Source organism: Bos indicus, chromosome 6 (genome assembly GCF_029378745.1).
Source record: "Bos indicus isolate NIAB-ARS_2022 breed Sahiwal x Tharparkar chromosome 6, NIAB-ARS_B.indTharparkar_mat_pri_1.0, whole genome shotgun sequence".
Taxonomy (NCBI): Eukaryota; Metazoa; Chordata; class Mammalia; order Artiodactyla; family Bovidae; genus Bos; species Bos indicus.
The window spans coordinates 24,379,390-24,401,900 of NC_091765.1; the positions used below are offsets into that span (position 1 = coordinate 24,379,390).

Consider the following 22,511-nt stretch of genomic DNA (forward strand, 5'->3'; position numbering starts at 1 on the left):
CTGTTATTGCAGTGATCTTGGCCTTGAGAGAACCTAGCGACTTGGAGAAAGTCTAATTCATGAAGGTCACACCCTACCTGGGGTGCTCTCCTTTTGCCTCTCACCTTCTTAAATGCTTCGGCTCTTTTTAACCTTTGACCCCTTTAATAAGGCCACTAGTGCGTGGTGGTGCCAATGGTGAAGAATCTGCCTGCAGTGCAGGAGACGCAAGAGACATGGGTTGGATCCCTGGGTCGGGAAGACCCCTGGAGTAGGAAATGGCAAATCACTCCAGTATTCTTGCCTGGAGAATGCCATCAACAGAGGACCTGGGGGCCTACAGTCCACAGGGCTGCAAAGAGTCAGACACGACCGAGCAGCTGAACACATAGCACAGTGTGTGTGACAGAGACCCAGTGCCTAACAATAAATCAGCCTCCTTCCCTCCTATGTTCCTGTGTTTCTTGCCTGACAGTTTTGCAGAGTCACTTAAACCTTGACAGTCATCCAGTTCATACCTTAGAAACTCTCTAAGGGGGAAAAAAGTCAACTCATGGTCTTACCCCAAGTGTCCTTTTGAAGTTTCCTCATTTCTACCCCTATGATACCTCTGGGGAATTTTGAGTAGCTACCAGGTAAGGTGTTTTCTAATTTCAAACCTAATATAAAGACCCAGGTAAAGAAATGTGGCCACTGAAATGTTTGCACATTTTGTTAGGCAAGAAAAGAAGGCAGGGCAAAGAAAATGAACAAAATACTCCCCAAGTGCCAGAAGTCTAATGACTTCATTTTTTTCTTTTTTCTCCTCTTCATTTAATTCTTGAACTTTGTTTTTCTTTATTTTATACTATACTTTGATGTTATGGTATGTGATTAACAGGTCTTTTATTTGTGGTAAATTAGAGCAAGCAATTAGAATAGTAAATATGCAGTATTCAGTACACACAATAAAAATTAAAGAAATTCAAAACCTGTATAAAACAAAACACTGGAGAAAAAAATCATACAACTTAAGAGATATAGTGGGAAAGCCCTCTGCTCTTTGGATTATAGTTTGTACTCTGTACCCAACAGGACTTACCACACTTACCAAAATAATACAGACATTTTAGTAATGGGTGTATTTAAGAAGGTTATAAATATTGGTTTTTACAGCACTGTAACTAGAAGATCCCCTGGAGGAGGGCATGGCAAACCACTCCACTATTCTTGCCTGGGGAATCCGCATGGACAGAGTAGCCTGGAGGGCTACAGTCCATGGGGTTGCAAAGAGTCGGACACAACTGAGCGACTAAGCACAGCACACATAACTATATAGACATTGTTCACAGCACAGCCAAATAGTATACTAGACTTGTGATTCCTTTTCTGTGTGCATTTTGTCTTTTATTTCACCTTTTGCTTTTGTATTATATACCTGTTCTACTATAAGCTATTCCAAATAATTTCTGAAAATAAAAGTAGTCTGTATAAGAAATATTTCTCAGGATTCATTGGAATTTCTATTCTAGAAAGTGGTTTACTCATCACTTTTTAATTATGAAGCACTGTCTTAAGTACGTTCTGGGAAGCAGTGTGGTGAAGCTGTTCACACAAGTATTCCGGCATCAGACTGCCAGAGTTTATGCTCAGTGGGTCTACATATAAATCACTAGGTGATTATCTTGGGCAAGGTGCTTAAGATTTTTGTCTCAAGTTTCTCCCCCAGAGTAATGTTATTGGGACCAAATAAGTTTATATATAAACACTTGTACTTATGGCTTACTCATCTTACAGCTTTATTGTTGTGTCTGACTTTATTAACCAAACAATGCCTGGCATAAAATAAAACACTCTATAAATGTTAGCTACTACTGTTACTATTTACTTTAGTTATTATAAAAGTCCTCAGATAGATATAATCCCCAGTTTACAGGTGAGGTCGTTGTTGCTGTTCAGTTGCTAGGTTGTGTCCAACTTTTTGTGACCCCATGGACTGCAGCACACCAGGCTTCCCTGTCCTTCACTAACTCCCGGAGTTTGCTCAAATTCATGTCCACTGAGTCGGTATGCCTTAACTGAAGACAAAGGAGGTTATTTAGCTTTCCAGGGTCGCGTAGCTGGTGAGGGCTCTGTGCCAAGGTTTGCACCCGCATTCATCTGACCATGAAAGCCCTACACATGCCGCTGCCACTTCATCTTGGTAGCACAGTTCAATAGATATGCTTGGATTGTTAGGAAAACCAAGCTTGCATCCATTAGTACATGTTCATTTCCTGATTTTCCTTCTCTCTTAAGTAGTTGTAATTTCTCCTGGATAACAAATCTGTGCTGTTAGATTGCACACAATGTCTTGGCATAGGTCTACTATAAATCTTGCTTCTTTGAGAAACACTCTTAAGAGGTAAGTGGCCTACATTTAATCCATACGTTAAGAGAGGAGCTTCATATGGAGTTCTTATGCATATGGCATAATGCACATGGCAGGTGAAAGTTAATATGAAACAGTGTTGGTGCTTCTTCCAGATATTTCTGATAGGTCTGAGTTATCCTGTAAAGGAATCCTTGTGTAAAATAAAGAAATAATGAGTTTCCCCCACTGAAGGACTTATTCGCCATTTATTAACCTTTATAATACGATCTCTGATCCATACCTTTGGATGTCCTGGCACATTGTAGGAATTTAGTGACTATCCTCTGGCTAAATGAGTGAATGAATGTATTCAGAGATGTGAAGAATGACAGTAGCTGCAAGAGACTGTCTTACTGTTAAAAAGTCAGGTGCATGGTTGGAAGAGAGTATGTTTGGCTCTAAATCTGAGAATAAGTGGGATCTGACATTACATCATGTGGCTTCTCTGGTGGCTCAGATGGTAAAGAATCTGGAAGACACAGGTTTGATGCCTGGAGAAGGGAATGGCAACCCACTCCAGTATTCTTGCCTGGAGAATTCTATGGACAGAGAAGCCTGGAGGACTATGCCTCTAACACTTTCTGGGGGCTTCTCTGGAGGCTCAGATGGTAAAGAATCTGCCTACAATGCAGAAGACCTGGGTTCAACCTCTGTTCCTAAATGCCAGTGTCTCTTTTCCATGTGGTACTGTCCTGCTGTTCAAGAGTTTCCTTTCATACATGCACATACAAGTCCTGGTTTTCTGTTTGGTATTCGGTGTGTTTCTGCATTTTCAGTCTCAGATTCTTGCTGTCTCCTTAAACAGTGAGTCAGTCCGTTTACTCAGGGATGTGACTCCCACTGGTTGGAAATCTGGTCTGGCAGGCTGTTTCTCATTCCGCTATCCCAGTGGAGGAGCCTGCTTTTTAGTGGAGAAACATCTTTACCTGAGTCAAAATTGAATGGATGCTTGGATAGTAAGTCTTTTCTTTTGCTTTTCTTCTGCTGTTTTGCCTAACAAACAAGTAACTCTTGTTTTTGTTATTCACTCAATCAGTAGCTTTTAGATGGATGAGCTAGGTACTGGATGAATAAGAACTACACATTTCCTTTCAGCAGTCACATTACATCTTGAATTGAGGAAGGCAGTCTTTAGTTCTTGATAGCCCTGGATCATATTTTGATATGAACTTTAAAAATGCTCCAATAGGTGGTGAGTGATAGGGATAGATATTTGGTAGCTATTATTACATCTTCTGTTGTTGAGTTTCAATTAATATGATCCTTTTATTTCTTCTCTTTCAGCTGTCCCATTTCCTCCAAGTCACCGGCTTACGGCAAAAGAAGTGTTTGATAATGATGGGAAACCTCGTGTGGATATCTTAAAGGCACATCTCATGAAGGAGGGCAGGCTCGAAGAGACTGTCGCATTGAGAATAATAACAGAGGGGGCTTCAATTCTTCGACAGGAAAAAAACTTGCTGGATATTGATGCTCCAGTCACAGGTAAGGCCTGAGGATGAAGGCTGTCCACTTGGAACCCACACTTGCAGTTTATAACTTCAAATCAAAAGTCTTAGATACCACTGAGTCTTCAAAGACCTTCATCATCTTGCTCGTTTACCGCCAAATCTGTACATTAGGAACTAAAGATTTTATACATATGTAAAATGTTTTTATTTTCATGTATTAAATAGCCATATGATGTGATGCTCTATAGACTAGTGTACAGCTTAGAGGTGATGGAGGTGTTCTGAAGTAAAACCTTAACTAAGTGATATTTTGTTAGTAGAACACTAACTGTCATGAAGAATCCAAGGTATTCATTGGGAAAGATCAGACAAAGCATAGGGATATTTCCACAGTGGTTACGTGCTAAGTTAGAGCAGTAGTTCGTCTTAGACTAGCATCACTGTCGTCATCACCTGGAAACTTATTAAACATACCATCTCAGCCCCCACCCCAGAACCATACTGCTCTAGATTTTTAGGGTGAAACCTAACAACCTGTTTCATCAAGTCATGTAGGTGCCCCTGATGCACATTAAAGTTTGAGAACCACTGAACTTGAGGAAGAGGACCAGATTTCTCTCCTTCCTATAGCATTCTGTGCCTAGAAAATATGTCTGTTTTTTTAATGGTTTTTGTTCTTTCACTCCTTAAGAGCAGATTCATACTTTGCATAAGTGGAACTTCTCTTAGACCATAATAATTAAATCTTGTCAAAAAGTTTAGTATTGTATAGAGGGTCAGTTAGTGGAGACTTTTCAGCTATACTTTGTGAAGTTTGCTAAATTTTCAGGTATTTGTTTTTAGAGAAGCTCAAAAGCATGTATTTTCTCCTTAACTATTATTCTGGCAAAGGGAAAAATTTAAACATAGGAGTTTATCCTTTTATAAATAAAAAAGATTTTTGAAATATATATACAACTGATTGCTTCTTTCTTCAAAACCTTCATATATTTTTAATATTACTGGCCTTGAAATATATTTTTGAAGGTGACTGCTTGGAGCAAGATAAGCGCTCTTGAATATCAGACTACCTTCTTTGATCATAATACCTCTGAATGTTCCTATTCCAAAGAAATTGACATATACATTTTGTTTTGGGTTAGCCATAATATTTCTCTTATTTGTAATTCAAAATAATAATGAATGTGTTTGGGGCCAGGTAGCAGTCAGTGTTGGATCAGTGGTGAATAAACCAAGCTATATACTTACCTTGTGTGCATGACAATGATCCCCATTTTCCATGTGTTAAAATGCAGTCATGCCTTATTATCTTTGACTTACAGACACTGTGGACATACAAGAACAAAACAAATATGAATATGCTTTACTTTCTTAGATAATAAAATATGAGAAAATTTTAACATCTAAATAGTAGCATGGAATCCATCAGCAAAAAAAACTACCTTAAAAAACTGTATATTCCATCAATAAATAGATGGCAAAATAGTAGCTTTAAATGATCTCTGTATCATTTGGATTATTTGGTTTTTGTAAGAATGAATGGCTTAATATTTTATTATGATATAATATGATAAATAGTATATGTTATAATATCATGATTTTTTTCTCCATTTCATGTGATAATGTGTGACCTCCAATGAAGGTCATGTTAGACCTTCATGTTAGACCTCAATGAAGAATTCATGTTAGACTCACTTATGAGCCAGTAGGTGTTAATGAAGGTGGTAATTATAACTAAAAGAAAACATGTGAAATAAGCATTTAAGGGGATGTATTTTCTTGGATGCACTCAGCTCATCTATTTGATGAGGCTCTGTCTTAAGAGAACACATAGCATTCTGTAAAAGTTAAATTCGTGATGTTTTATCCCTGAACCTTTCTGGGGTCTGTTGACTAACTGCCCTCATGCTCAGTAGAGGTTGGGCGTCATTCTTTCTAGAGAGATAGCAGCTGTCACTTTGGCAAATTTCAGAACATAAATATGAAGAGACTTTAGAAATCAGGACTCGATGATGTATAACTTTCCCTGGGGGAGAAAAAATACAAAGTCTTTTAAATAGTGACAGAAGTAGCTATGGAGACATCACAAAATATGTATCACTAGTGAAATATAACCCAAGCAGGAAAAACCCTTTCACTAGAGAAGTGTTTTATTTCTTGATGAAGGCATGATTCTAAGGTAGAAGATTCCATTGCAGTGATATCTTTCCCCCTTTTCTATAAAGATATGGAATAAAAGTAGTAGGGGTGATTTATTTTAATATTTCCATTAAAAGGGGGGGAAAAAAAACTTCATTTGCATATAGTTTACCAGAAAGCTAAATTCATAGCTTTGCATTCCCACCCATGAGCTTGCAAGCTGAAACACAGGACTGCAAAGTAAAATCAGGGTATACTGATTGGAGAAAATTACTGTGCCTTTGTATTTCAAGATACTTCTTAGAATTTATTTGTAACATTTTGTGATACATGATTTTATTCTGAGATTTTATTTCATCTGGACAGCTGAACATGCAGCTAAATTTTTATTTTTAGAATGTTTATTATTTGAATAACTGAATCAATAAAGTTATACTTTACTGACACTGGGTTATGCAGTAAAAGGCATAGTTTATCCTTCCAAATCTTCAGGGTAGTGAATTCTTTATATAGTTCAGAGTTCCACACTTAAGTAAAATGGAGACCTTAAGAAACAATTCAGAGGAGAAAGTAGAAGAGGAAGAAGTAGAAGAGGAGAGGGAGAAAAAAGAAAAGATTAGAGTTTATAAATAAGAATCTGTGAAAAAAGATTAAAGGGAAAGAATCAAGGACTTAGCAGAGAAGCAAGGACTTCTAATGTAGGGAGGAAAAGTCTGAAGCCTGATCATGTGGTGGTTTTCAAGTGGTATTAGAAATAGTCTCTCACGCATGTCAGATTCCTAAAATGTAAGGTGAGTGGTGTGGGTAGGAACTGACCAGTAACTTTCTTTTTTGGAATTCAACTTGAACAGGAGCAGGTACGTAACATCACAAAACTAAACAAATGGCAAATATTTTATAATTATGCACAAAATCCACTCCCCAGCTTTCCCTATTCTTTTCTCATTTTATTAATAAAAAACATTTCACTCTTAGATGTTTAAAGAAGAGTTGTGCTAATATCCATGCATGGTTTGCTCCCACTTAAAGAAAACATCCAGATATTAGTGTCCTGTTAATTTGAAATCTGGACTCTATTTCATTCCTTTAGCATTTTTTTCATGTTTAAATTTACAAAGCTGTCCAACTTCCCATATTCCCTCCACTTCAATTGTTTTTAAAGTGGTAAAAAGTTTATGTTCATTTAGGATTTTTTTCCTTTAAAATTCTGTACTTTTGATTTTGGAGAAAGACCAGGAAACTGCCTAGTCCCAACCTGGCTCCTCCCATGTGTCCCCTGGGGAAGGAGATAAAGCTCTGTGTACCTTACCCTCCTGAAGCATAGATTTAGATAAGCCAGGAACCATTGCCATGGGAGTAGAGATGAGGATTAGTTATGGGTCCCCAATCAAAACAAGGCAGGTATGAGTCACATTTTGCTCTTTCCTCTAAACTCACTTGCTTGATTGGAATGATGGCTGTTTCAGAGATTTAATTTGAAGTATGTGTTTCTATATTGGAGGCAATTTTGTGAAGGAAAGTATTTTCCTTCTTTTTGAATCTTTCTTTTTTTTTAAATTGAGTTGAAGTTTTCTGTGTTCCCTTGCAGACATACAAATGGATCATTAAAAAATGTGGCTAAATATCTGTGTGGCAATTTGTTATGAGCTGAATGTTTGTGTCCCCACAATAGTCATATGTTGAAGCCCTAATCCTCTTTGTGATGTTTTTGAAGGTGGCATCTTTGGGAAGTAATTGTGCTTAGATGAGTTCTGGGGGTGGACCCGTATGAGGGTGTTAGTGCCCTGATGAGACGTGCATGAGATGAGAGCCTTCTCTCTTTCTTCTATGTGGGGGTGCAGTAGAAAGGTGGCCATCTGCAAACCAGCAATAGAGCCCTTACCAAGCACTGAATATGCTAGCACCTTGATCTTGGACTGTCTAGCCTCCAGAACTGTGAGAAATCAGTGTTTGTTGTTTCAGCCACCCAGTCAAACATATTTTGTAATAGTAGCCAAACTAAGATACAACCCATTTGGGAATTCAATTTACCAAACATTTACCTGGTACAGGTTGTATGTGTTATATACAGGTGAGTAAGGCCTGGTTTCTGCTCTCCCAGTGGTCAGAATATAAGAAAACTGAAGCAGTTTTGGCAGGCTAGGAGAATTGGATCTGATTTTGACTACGGGGCCTTTCAAAAATGATAGTTCACATTGATCTTAAAATGTTTGTTCTGAGCAGACACAACAAACAGCATGTTAAAGACACTGATATTTTTCGTAAAGTGGGAAGGCATGATCGTGGAGGTTTGCTGTCGGTAGACAAGGTCTCAGAAGGGTGTGAGGGGAAAGGGTAGGGGGTGAAGCTGAAATTGGATGGTCAGGGTCAGATATTAATCTCTTGTGAGCAGCACTCAAACATCTGGTTACTGTTCTTCAGGCACTGGGGAGTGGAGAGGGTCTTGGAGTAGGGGGTTACACAATCAAGACTGTGGCTAGAATCCTGAATGAGATGAGTAGAGCGAGTGGGGAGGAGCTCTTGGAAGAGTTGTTGATCAAGAACCTTTCATCCTTGATCTGGGTGTCCCAGCAATGATTTTGGCAGGCTAGGAGAATTGGATCTGATTTTGACTACAGGGCCTTTCAAAAATGATAGTTCACATTGATCTTAAAATGTTTGATTAATTTTTACCTAATCAGTATCCATTAAAGACTTCTTGAATATGGTACGATGATTTACGCAGGAATCCAATTTATTACATCTCGCCTTCAAGTTCTCATATTTTCCTGTTTTTCTCTTTGACTTAGCAGAGAACATTTCCCTCATTTATAAAGCAGACACAGACCAGGAGCTTGGGTCTTTGAAAGAAAATGATTTAGAACTCATTTTCTGCTCTCTGGGCCGAGGGGACCGGCCAGCATCAGCTGGGCAAACTGCTAATCTCTCTGGTCTGTCTGTTTCCTGCAGGGGGGGATTTGTCCCTAGGGCAGCAAAGGATTCCCTCGGTGGCTGTGCCTGCCATTTAGCATGTCAGGCAGTTGCCAGGAGAACCCTCTGGCTTTGTTCCTGGATGTGAGAATGAACCAGTGGCCAAGTTTAAGGTCATGGCATTCCTTCCCTTACAGCAGCTGACGTCAATTAGGAGAATTCCCCGTGCCTTTCCTCTGGGGAGAGTGAAGTAGGGGGTAGGAATCCAGTGTCTTTTGAGAACTAAAAGATCAGTGTTTATTCTCTTTATACTATCATTTGTCACTATCAACGCAACATGGCCTTAGTTTATATGAGGATAAAATATTACTTCTGGGGCATTTTGCCCACTTGTGATTTCAGTGGCCAAATCTTTAGGGCCTGCCCTGCAGCCAGAGGCCTATTTTGGTACCCGGCCCACTGCTGGCAGGTCAGCACATTTCAGGCTCAGCCTGCGGCAGCAGCACCTCAGTTTTTTGATGTTTGTATTCCCCTTAATTTGGGCCCTTGACTTAAAAAAAATTTTTTTTTAAAGATGATGTTAAAAGGATAAACGGTCACTGCATGAGCGTGTCCTTTTCCCTGGTTTGTTTTCCTCCCTTGTTTTGCAAGGTTGGTCTTAGGAAACCCATCTTACAAATGAGAGAAGGGAGTCTCAGTTTACATCTGAGTTTCTTAAACTTGAACGTGGATCAGAATCTCCTGGAAGGCTTTATGGAACATAGATTGCTGAGTCTTACCTCCAGACTTTCTGATTTAGTATCTGGAGTTGTTGTTGTTTAGTCACTAAGTTGTGTCATACTTTTGAGACCCCCATGAGCTCTAAGCCTCCAGGCTCCTCTGTCCATGGGATTTCCCAGGCAAGAAACTGGAATGGGTTGCCATTCCCTCCTCCAGGGGATCTTCCCCACCTAGGGATTGAACCTGCATCTCTTGCATTGCAGGCAGATTCTGTACCACTGAGCCTCGGGAAGCCAGTTCTGGATTAGGGCCTGATAATTTGAATATCTGACAGGTTCCCAGATCATGATGACCTCCTTGATCTGGGAACACTCTGTGGGAACCACTGATTTAAGTATTGACTTGAAGTCTCATAGCTAGTAAGCTGAAGACCTTGTTATGCACAAGCATCTATCAACGTGACTCATGCCAAGCTATTACACTCTATTCTATACACTATTTTACCTCTGAAAAAAATGAAGCATTTCAGTTCATTTGACTGGAATTTGTCCTTGCTCATTACTGCAGAAAACATTAATTCTAAGCTTGCTGTTCAAGGTTCTCAAGAAATAGGAGGAATACATTATTTTGACTCAATTATAATTTATTATATTTCAAATTAAAAATTAGAATAACGTAAGGGTCAGGACCAAACATTAGTGTTAGTATGGTTGTTGGGGCACAGCATTTATATAGTTTTTCCCAGTGAAAAACTTTGTAGTGCTTATCTTTACACGCTCTTTGAGAGCTGACTGTAGAAAGTTACTGCCGGGTCTGCTTTTAAACGAAAATGAAGGGAAACTGGAATCAAAAGCATCTGTAAGTGAATTGTGTGGTAATGAATATAGTATTATTTACCATCTGAGCCACCAGAGTATTAAGAATAGTTGAGCCTTAGGAATTCAGCATTTGGGTGCAGTGTACAAGTCAGTAATAATCTGTTAACATCAGTAGACATATAGCACCATCCAGAAGAAGCATTTGATAGTTACTACAATTGCAGCATGATTACATGTAGAGATACTTTTCTTTAAGACACAGTGCACCCTGTTCGTTTTCAGTTTGCCATGAGTCAGTGTGTTTCACAAATAGTAACCTAAGTACTGTTTGTTAAGGCAGTGCCTGTAGTGGTTTCCATAGGAAGATAAAAATCCCTAAGCTATTGCGCTTAAAATCTGACAGTGATCACTTGCAATGATAATACTCTGATGGTTTTGGAGAAGGTTGAAATATATTATTATCAATACTACTGTGACTTTAAGAGAAGTAGTGAGTTTTTTAAAAATATTTTAAAAATTTTTTGACTTAATTTTATATGGGGTATATTTGATTAGCATTGTTGTGTTTCTTTCAGGTGTACAGCGAAGTGATTCAGTGATACTTATACATGCATCTATTCTTTTTCAATGTCTTTTCCCATTTAGGTTGTTACATAATACTGAGCAGAAATCCCTGTGCTATACAATAGGTCCTTGTTGGTTATCCATTTTTTTTTTTTTTTGTAACAGTGTGTACATGTCAATACCAGACTCTAACTGTCCCTCTTCCCCTCCCTTCACCTTTGGTAACCATAAGTTTGTTTTCTTAATTCTGTGAGTCTGTGAGAAGTAATGTTTCAAACAACACTGAAAGACTTCCAGGGAAGGAAAGAGCATTTTGGATACCTTGAAAGAAAACTAGACATACTCCCCGTGTCTACAGGAAATGCAGATTATATTCGTGTTTCCAGCTTATCTCACATTCCATTTTCTCGTTGAAGTATCCCTATTAATTTTAGATTCCAATGATTTTATTTTCTTGTGATCCAGTAATGTTTACAGGCTCTTACTGGACATTCCCACATACTGGCCACAGACTTGTACTGGGCTGTAACAAAGTTTTCTCTGGTCCAGAGTGAAATTGTCTTTTTTCATTTTAGTGAGAATGCTTTTTTTATGTACCTGAAGCTATGGTGATGATAGGTAGTAATTGTTTTTTATATATTCCATTGGGGTAGGAAGTTAATGAGTTATTTTTACTACGAGGCTGACATTTGTTAGGTTCTTGTTTTTTCCACTCGCTATTATAAACACTGTACTTTTTAACTCTGAGTTTTCACACAATCCTATGAAGGAAGTGCTGTGATCAGCTCAGTTTCACAGTGAGGAAACTGGATCTCAGTGAACTTGAGTATGGTATCTAAGGTTATTGATCTAGAAAGTCCTAGAACTAGTATTAAAACCCAGGCAGTTCAATAGCATCTATTCCTATTTTATTTGGGGTTAGAAATTAATTTTATGGGTTCATGAAATGTTAAACTTGGGAGTAACCATATAGCGTGGCATTTAACTAGAGCTGACCCTTGTTTAACTAGGGGTTGAAGGGTGCTGATCCTTTATAGGGTTGAAAATGCGCATATAACTTACAGTTGGCCCCCAATATACATGAGGCTTTGCACCCACAAAGTCAACCAACCTCCAGTACTGTACTATTTTCTATTGAAAAAGAAAGAATCCTCAAGGTTCAAACCTGTTTTGCTCAAGGGTCAGACCTGTATGTTGTACTGAATTTTTTTTTGTTGTTTCAGGCTATTATCCTATTAAATGTTAACATCTGAGACCATGGGTTTTATGTTATGGTTCTGTGAATATTCCTCTGTTTCACATTGATTTTAATGTAAATACAGTGCTGATTTGCACACGGTGAATTATGTGTGTATAATGGAAATGCATGGGAACCTTTTAAGCAGAGTATGTATGTATTTATGCATATGTATGAATGTGTATGTTTCTATGTTGTCAGTAACATCATTTAAATAGCAGTTTTCTTTTTACTCTGTTCTTTTCTCCTGGCTGAAGTGGAAGATTTTTGATAAATGACATACTGGATAAATACATGAACTGGTCATAAGTAGCTTTTTATAGAAGAATCTGTGGTTTAATTAGTGGATTAATATGAGAAAAATATTCAGTTTTGAGACAACTGCTTTACCATTATTTAAAATGACTACCTTCATACATAAAATGTGTTCTTTAAAATGTAAGTTAAAGATTTTCATGTACACATCTTGCTAATGTTAAAACAGATTCCCTGAGAGAAGGCCGTTAAGTAGTTCAGTCCAGGCGTGGCTTTTGTTTTGGGTGTTACATAGCTTTTCCTTCTACTATGTCAGGCTCTCCACCAGCATCATGGAGTGAGCGTCACCCCGTGAAGTCATGCAGAATCCACAGATAGGTTTGAGACCTAATTCAGCTGCTGAGTAAGGAAAAAAAGGAAAACTCAAAAAAGTCCAGTGTTCATTCCTCATATTAAAGCCTAGATGGTGTATATAGAATCCGTTGCTGTTGTTGTTAAGCAGCTAAGTTATGTCCAACTCTGTGCCACCCCATGGACTGTAGCCCACTGGGCTCCTCTGTCCATGGAATTTCCCAGACAAGAATACTAGAGTGGGTTGCCATTTCCTTCTCCAGGGGATCTTCCTGACCCAGGGATCAAACCTGCATCTCCTGCATTGGCAGGTGGGTTCTTTACCACTGAGCCACCAAGGAAACTGATACATACACACCTGCACACATTGATATATATATGTAAATGCAAAAATCCAGGCCAAGAATAAATTGCTAACTGTTAACAGCAGTTAACAACTTTATGTAGCTTTTATCATATGAAAATGACATTTCTAGTTAAATGTATTTTTTAAAGTAGGATTTTACTGCTTTTGTGATGATACAAAAAAGCAAGCAACACACCGCACATCCAGGGGATAATCAAGTCTATTTCAGAGATTTCTATGAAACAATATTGTATTTTAGTATTCTGAATAAGATTTCAGCTCCTGTTACCACATGGTTAGTTTTTGCCTCCAGTTTGGTGTGTGGTATGCTCCTCTGTCATTAATTTCTGTTCATATTTGACATTGTGGTCCAGGTACCAGGCAGTTTCAGACATAGCAGCATTGTTTCATTCTGTTCCTCAAGGTATTTAAGGTTTGGAAACCAGGTTTTTAAATGTCAAGTTCATAAGCGTCATATATGAAGGTGAAAGGAAAACATTTTTTTAATAAGCTTTTCTTAATATTTCTCTTAACGCTCTCTGCTCTGAACTGTCTTTCTTACATTTGCAATAAACAAAGTCCTCTGACAGAGTAAAATTAGGATTCATGGAAAGAAAGATTGTAGGTAATAATGAAGGAAACATAAACTTACCAACCAAAATTTTCTTTTTCTCTTACAGTACCATTTGTAATGATTTATTTAAAAAGATATATCAAGGTCACCATTTTATTTACAGTGACTTTCTTTTCAGATTCATATGTTTTGGTTGTATTCCAGATTACATTGTTGGGTTGTTTGAATTTTACGATTAGTGTCGGATATTTTAATATTAAAAATCTATTTGGAATTCATGAATTTGATTCCATTTCACAAATGTCATTAGCTCATCATCTCTGAATATGCTATCTGATTTTAGATGCCATCTGGTGGTATGCATTTGATACATCTAGTGGTAATTTGAACCGCCATCAATCTCATCCTTTATTGTTCATGAAGGAGAATATTTTTGAAATGACTTGCAAAGACTTTTGTTTCCACTTCAAACAAAGGATCCTTTGTACCTTGCTTTCTGTTTTCTCAAATAAAAATGCATATTTGCTTTGGTCTTTATTAACATAATCTGAGTCTTTCTTAAGACAGCATTGACTTTGAAAATCAAGTTCCCATTTTAAGAAACTCAATTTAGTTCAGAGAAATATGTTGATATATAGCATCCCCCTTAAAATGCTAATTATGTATGTTTTTTATTTCATTTTTAAATGGTAAAATTTGATTGGCTATTTGGATACCATGTGATGAATAGGAGATTATCAGATAATCATCAACAGGAAACAGAATTGTTCATTGAAAATTCTCTTCCTCATATTTTAAACATTAAAGACCAACTTCTTCAAAGGTGGACCTTAGCTTAATCTTAAGTACTGCTTTTTTCACCTTCTTCAAGAGATAAGCTGGTAATACTTATTAAATATATATCAAAGCTAGGTAGAAATTAGAAAGTAAATTGTCTGCATTATTGATATTAAATATCCATTCCACTTAAGAATCTGAATAAAGGAAGTGTTAAAAAGTACATGAGGTTTTTTTTTAGGTCCTTTCAAAATTATTTGTGGCTGGTTAAATTAGTATAGTAAGGTATAGAGACAGTAGGCCAATTTATAGATTCTGTGGTCTGTTCAACATTCTCTGATTATACCCAAAATTCTGGTCTAGCCATTTTAATCTGAAGGAAAAAAAAGAAAGAAATTGTGTGAAAAGAGGTGAAAAAAGAGTGATTTCATCTCTGCTGTCCAGATGACCTGCTGAGGTATGTCTCCTAATGACAGTGCAACAGCAATTTTATTTTCATCCTATGTAGTGTGGTATCCAGGTTAAAAATCTAGATTAGCTTCTAGATTAGCATTCAGGATCTTCAAGTTCCTAGCTGTTTACCATTGGGCAAGATATTTCACCTCCATAAAGCTCAACTTTCTCATCTTTGAAGAGATGAAGTGTGAGTCCATGCCTGTCATTCAGATAAAGTGAATGCTTAACCAGTGCAGCACTTAGCTAGAGTAAGGGCCCAGCAAATAGTAGCTGCTTTGTTATCATGGCTATAACCAATTTTGTCACAGCTATTATCGTTGTTATGCAGCTAATATTGCAACTATCAGTTCTGTTCTATTGTTCAGTGATTAGGAGCACAGAGAGCCATTAACTCTATCAGTGTGGATGTTATAGCAGACTCTGTATATTACCTTTGATGGATTTAAGTGATTACTGAGAGGGCCGTGGAAGGAAAGATGAAACAGATAGGTCCTTATGCCTATAACTCTCCACTAATCCTTTGTAAATCGCAAGTGAGTTTTAATTTTAATTAAAGAGAAATACATTTTGTTTTCATGGTCATGCTGTCAGTATATCAATTAGAAATAGACAATGAAAAAATGTTTTAAAACCTGTGTAATATGGGCTGGGATGTCTTTAAAAATTAGAAGTAATTAACCAAAAATTGGAGGATGGCCCTTGCTCAAAAGTCTCACATCAAAGTAATAATACTATGAATTTGATAGCTTAGAATTATTCAGATGCAAATATATTTTCATTTCAAATTTGAATGATTGAGCTTTTTAAAATATAGGTCCCTGTGCTGTACAACAAATCTGGTTGTTCATGTATTTTATATATAGTGGTGTGTATCTGTTGATCCCATATTCCTAATTTATCCTCCCCCTGCTTTTCCCCTTTGGTAACCATAAGTTTTTTTCCCCCTACGTCTATGAGCCTGCTTCTGTTTTGTAAATATGTTCATTTGTATTATTTTTTAAAATTCCACATAGAAGTGATATTATATGATATTTGTCTTTGTCTGACTTACTTCACTCACTATGATAACCCCTAGGCCCATCCATGTTGCTGCAAAGTGGCATTTTTCCATTCTTTTATATGACTGAGTAGTAATCCATTGCATATATACATATATGTGTATATATATATATTTCATTATAAATACATATATGTATGTGTGTGTATATATATATATAGTTTCTTCTTTATTCATTCATCTGTTGATGGACACTTAAATTGCTTTCGTATCTTGACTATTGTAAATAATGCTTCTTTGAACATTTGGTTGTGTGTATCTTGTCAAATTAGTTTTCTTTTTTTTGTGGTAGCTCTATTTTTATTTTTTTAAGGTAACTCCATACTGTTTTCCCACCGTGATTGCACCAATTTACATTCCCACCAACAGTGTGGGAAGGTTCCTTTTTCTCTGCACCCTCTCCAGCATTTATTTTTTGTAGACTTTTTGATGGTGGCCATGGGTGATTGGCTTTTTAAATAACATGGAACTTCCAACAAAATGTCCATTATCTGGATTTTTACATTCCCAAATAATGTGCTACTATAGATTACTCAGTGACATTTAAATCAGAAAAATGTGACAGGAAGTTCCAGTGATTCCTTCCATCCCCTGACTGGCCACCATAGCACCAAAAAATCAGTGATGTGTCCTATGTGTAAGATACATAAGATGCATTGACACATTAAGATGATTCAAATATTTTTAAAATTGTCATTGATTGGGTTGAGTATGAGGAATTAGGTTGGGAGGACTAATGGGGGCATTTTTATTCATATGATGGATATCTAGGGAACCTGAAGTAGCTAGGGAGTTTGTGTTGTTTTTTTTTTTAATTTTTTTTTACTTTACAATGTCGTATTGGTTCTGCCACACATCAACATGAATCCGCCACGGGCATACGCGAGTTCCCCATCCTGAACCCCCCTCCCACCTCCCTCCCCGTACCATCCCTCCGAGTCATCCCAGTGCACCAGCCCCAAGCATCCTGTAGTGATGGCTAGGTAAATATAATGACAGACGCTTATTTCAAGAAGCAGACTGAGGGTAAATTACAACAGAAACAGACATGACTCTTTCGAGGTTAGACTGGAATACATTTGGGGTTTGACTCATGATGGGTTGTCCAGCTTAGAATGGTGGAGGAAAAGAAAAAAGGGATTATAGCAAAATAAGTGTTATGATTGATCAAAGAATCTGGGAACTGTCAGATGAACCCTTAGGAAAGGGAGCAAAGTACCAAAAGCCTGTCTACCAGGGCCTGATGGAGTGTGACTATATCAGATTATTTAAGGGTCAGTGATGGTCATGATTTTAATTAAATCTTTTAAAAGTAAAGACAGTGTTTCTTTTGGAGCAGATTTGGATTTTCTGTTGAAGTAAGGCTTAATTCTAAAGCCCATGAGGTATTCACTGTGTCATTGGCAAATAATAAAATGAGTCTCTGTGGAGAAGGTAAGACTGAAATGAGGCGTGGATGTGTTCAGTCTTGTGTTCTAGACTTTTACAAGTAGCATCTTCTTTCTGTGTGTCATGAGAATGTTGTCAGGTAAGGTGCTGTCTCCTGGTGAAGGGAACATTGGCTCTAGAATCAAACAGATGTAAGTTTTAATCCTGCTGCTGACAGGTTACTTCACACATCCCTCTCCATTTACTCATCTGTAGAGAGGATTGAAATAATTTCTACCTGACACTGCTGTGAGACAGGAGACAATGTTCAGAAAATCCTCACACAATTCCTGAGACGTCGTAAGAACTAAGTGAATAAAAATGATCCTTTATTCCCACTGATACTGGTGCCTACGCACTCATACCACTGAGCCTTCAGAAGTACAGGGATGGATAACTATGTAACTTTTTAGTAAGAAAAGAAAAATTATAAATCTCCCTCTGTAGTGGCTTACACTAAGTGATGATTAGTCATGGTCATAGGGATTTTGTTATTTTGTTCGCTGAATTTAACAATCGTTTCTTGGTAAGAAACATCAAACACTTGCTGATTTATTCAACAGTTACTTCATATTTGCCCTTTTGGTACAAGTTGAAAATGATTAATTTATGATCACAAATTCAAAAAATGCAACTCATAGAATTTATACAGACTCTCTTCTTGTCTTGCTTGGTTTACTTTCTCATCATCTGAATTCCACCTGTCGTCTGACGCACATATGAGTTACTTGATACTTGTTTTAGTTTCAAGTGGAAGTATAGTTGTTTTAAGGAGGGTCTTCTTGTCATTATTATTCTAAAAGATTATCTTTCTCTGAACGTAACAAAAAAGGGACAATGAAAATAATGATATTGGTGAAAACGACTGTCTAGCAGCGGAGGGAAAGAGTAAAGGAGTATGAATTAGGAATCCAGAGAAGTAGCGCCAGTTCTGACAATATCTTCCATTCATGAGAAGATTATTCTAGACGATCTCAATGCTCTTTTCAGTTTTGATTCTACAAATGTGTTTCTTACTCAAAGTACCCATTACTTGACTTTAGAATGAATACTTTGATGAGATACTTCATTAACCTTATCAGTATTTTCTCCTGCCACCCTTTAAAAACACCTCTGTGTCAAAGTAACTGATAACCCCAGTTTTTGTTATTTTGTGAGTTCGTTTCTCCCATAGGAGGGTTTCCTGAACATTTCAGAACCACTGGTTCTGAAATAAAATATTTCCATGCATTCTTTGATAACTAGAATGACCTCTGTCATTAACAGCATAACCCTTTTTGTTATAACTGGAGCTTCCCCACCCTTCCCCACACGTGTTTCCTTCTTTTTTTTTTTTTAATACAGAAGGGCAGTTTTCCCTAAACATTTTTTCTCTAAGTGTATACTCTTTTTAGTCTACTAATATAAGTGAATTGACTGCTTTTTATTTTGAATAAGTTTATTGTGACTATAGAAAAAGATGCATTATGAAAAGGGGATGGACTTGTGAATTTTAAGTAAAATATCCTGATGTATCACTATAATATAAGAAGAAATATATTTTTGGTCTCTGCCCCAGGTTCCTAAAACTCTTATAACTTCCTGAATGGGGGGGCAGATAGAAGCATCTTACGTAGCACTCCTAAACCCCTTGGAATTTCCTGGGTGATAGGAGTGTCCTTTGTTCTAATGAGGTAACTCTTGGTGGATGCCAGGAGAGTTCCAAGATGTGAGTTGTTCACTAGAAAGACCAAGCCATGAATAGAAGTTTGGAACTTTCAACCTTATCCCTCATCTTCTGGTGGGGGGAGAGGGGCTGGAGACTGAGTTAATCATCTATCACATCTGAGTGATGAAGCCTCCATAAAAATTCCTTAACTACAGAGTTGGGAGAGCGTCTAGATTAGTGAACACATCTCCATGCTGGGAGGCCGGTGTGCCCCAGCTCCACGGGGAAAGAAGCTTGTGTGCTTGGAATCCTTCCTGACTTCGCCATATGTGGTTCTTCATCTGGCTGTTCATCTGTACCCCTTAGAATATCCGTTATAACAAACCAGTAAATAAACATAAATGTTTCCCTGAGTTTTGTGAGTCTTTCCAGCAAATTTTTGAGCCAGGAGCAGGGGTAGGCAGTTTTGGGAACCCTTGACTTTATAACCAAGGCTGATAGAAGTGTCAGTACCCTGGGGATCTGTTATTTGCAGGTTATTTGGTACCTGAAGGGCTCCACTGACTCTGGGTAGTTAGTGTCAGAATTGAATTAAATTACTGGACTTTCAGTTGATGTCTGAAGAGTTGAAACACTGGTTGGTAGGGGGAAAGAAACCCACAAATGTGGCATCAAAAGTGTTGTGAATAGAGAAGCAATTTTCCTTTTATCATGCAGATACTGATGTCATTGAATCTTTGGGTTTTTTTTTTTGGTATGGTAAGAACCCACCTGCCAATGTAGGAGACATAAGAGATGCAGGTTCGATCCCTGGGTTGGGAAGATCCCCTGGAGGAGGCCATGGCAACCCACTCCAGTATTCTTGCCTGGAGAATCCCATAGAGGAGCTTGACAAGCTACAGTCCATAGGGTTGCAAGGAGTCAGACACGACTGAAGTGATTTAGCATGCACTCACCAGGCAGGGAGAGATTTTGATAATAGTTGTATATTGGTGCTGCTGCTGCTAAGTCACTTCAGTCATGTCCGACTCTGTGCGACCCCAGAGACGGCAGCCTACCAGGCTCCTCCGTCCCTGGGATTTTCCAGGCAAGAGTACTGGAGTGGGGTACTAGTTGTGATTTAATGAACACTTTCATTATTCCTCTAAGGGTTCATGATTTCTAATATAGCTGATCACTGGTCATATCATTCCGTGTTATTAAATTCTTGACTTTTTAAAAATATTTGAATTTTTTCCCTGTGATTATTGTCCTGCTGTAACAGTTGCCTGATTTTATTTGTGAAAGAGACTAGAGACTGCTTCCAGCCATCAGCCTCACAATGAGAACACTCCTTTGGGGCAGGGCTTGGGCATGGCAGTGTCAGCCAGAGCTGGCTCGTGCTGACTTAGACCCAGAACGCTGGTCCCCACCGCCATGGCCCACTGCCCTTCTGAGTTCTGTCCTCTATTTTCTTCTCAACAATAACGGAGAAGGTGGATGCTTTCACTTCTGCAGCATGTCAGTGTTAACTTTCACAACTTAATTTCTGTTGCCCATCTTGAATTTTAATGTGTATTTATGTACTTTTTTGGTGCACTACAAGTTATTCCCTTAGCAAGAGATTTGAGTGTTTCTACTCTTCCCTAGCCTGTAGTTCACATAAACTCACTTTTCCCCACTAACCTTTAAATAAAGTAAGCCCTCAACGTCCTTCTCATTTTGCCCTTGATCTGGAGCTTTCTTCGGCTTCTAACATCATATCTGGCAGCAGGGCAGAGGTAATGACCTGTGAGGTGTGATGTTTGTCCATTCCATGACCCTCCCTATTTAACTGCCGGGAAAGTTTCCCTCATTTTCCCCCATAATTACCTTTAAATGTCTTCAGACTTGAGAAAGTAGGGTTTTATGGAGACCACAGAATTCTAATGGGAGTCTACCACAGATCTCCATTTTCTGTTTCCTGTGGAAAATGGAATAAAATTGAATGTTTTGAGTTTCTCAAGCATACCCCTCTGGGTGGTAGAGTCAACTCTATTCATGATATTTATGCCTAAAGAGCAAACAACATTCTGCTCCACTCCTTGCTGAGGTTTCTTCCTGGCCATCAAATTTCTCCATTTGAAAACAGAAGGTGTGGGGACTTCCCTGACGGTCCGGTGGTTGGGACTTTGCCTTCAAGTGTCGGGGGGTGTGGGTTTGATGCCTGGTTGGGGAGCTGGGATCCCACATGCCTCTTGGCAAAAAAAAAAAAAAAAAAAAGAAAACAGAGGCAATGTTGTAACAAGTTCAATGAAGACTTTAAAAATGGTCCACATCAAAAAAATCTTGTGAAGAAAAAAAAGGAAACAGAAGGTTTTTCATACATCAAAGACCATGAGTTACCAGTTTCTTTTTTCTCATCTAGAACAGATCTAGGTCTACAGATCTTTTCATAGTGTGTTCGTATGTAAAATTATCAAAAAATTTGATACATATGTATCATAGTTTTAACTTCCTATGGCCTCCTGAGATACTTCTTTAGCAAACACTCAAATGGAACCATAAAAAAAGTACTACATCTGGAAGATACATTAAGGAGGAAAGCGGCTCAAGTAGTTGAGTGAAGGGAGTGAGGGACTCTCACTGATCAGCTCAAATAAACTCAGAACAAGTCACTTCAACTGACCAGGCCTGTTTTCTCATTGATAAAAGGAGCCAGACAGCATTGGTACCAGAATGACTCGCTCCCCACATTTCTTTGGTTTCATTCCTGGTGCTTGCTTTGCCCAGGAATCTGCCATGGCTCCTCTCCCGAGTCCTGATTTCAGGTATAATCTTGAACGCTCCCTTTCATTTCTCAGAAGTGTATTTGTTCTGTCACCCCCTGTTGATTTCTGTGGCTTCAAAAACAAGGGTAGTGTTTTTCTAGCTTCTTCTAACAATTCTTTATTTCCTTGCTTTTAGTCTCTGTTTTAGTATTTGCTTCCAAGGGATTCTCATCTCCTTTTCTTCCATCATTATGGATTTCCTAGATCTTTTTCATGTCTCCCAGGATTTTTCAGGACTTTAAATCTTACCCTGATCCTCTGATTTTCCCTTACCACCCCTGTTTCACAAAGCACTCCCCTCCCCAGTGACATGGTGTCTGACTCAAATCCCAGCTCTGTCACCCTCCAGCTCTGTGACTCTTCAAGTTACTTACACTCTCTGTGGTTCAATGTCCATCTCACAAAATTGTTGTGGGGATTAAGTGAATTGGTATCTGTAAGCTCTTAAAGCACCATCTGGCACATGGTACATGGAATGTGATTGCTGGCCGTTGTAGAATTACTACCAGCATCCCTCCCCTATCCCCCCCTCACTGTTATTCTTGGCCAAGTGAGGGTCTCATCTTCCTCTGACTTAGGTTGCATATCCTTTTATGTTATTTTGGATCAGGAAGTACATA

General features: G+C 38.2%; 1 protein-coding gene across 2 annotated transcripts in view; it reads left to right on the top strand.

Annotated features, from left to right (window-relative positions):
• The window catches only part of PPP3CA (protein phosphatase 3 catalytic subunit alpha), a 325,334-nt gene that overhangs the window by 169,409 nt on the left and 133,414 nt on the right, over nucleotides 1-22,511 (top strand). For both annotated transcript variants that reach the window (XM_019962387.2, XM_019962388.2), the window contains exon 2: nucleotides 3,656-3,856. In XM_019962387.2, the coding sequence (XP_019817946.1) occupies nucleotides 3,656-3,856 (201 nt within the window). The remainder of the gene's footprint in view (nucleotides 1-3,655; nucleotides 3,857-22,511) is intronic.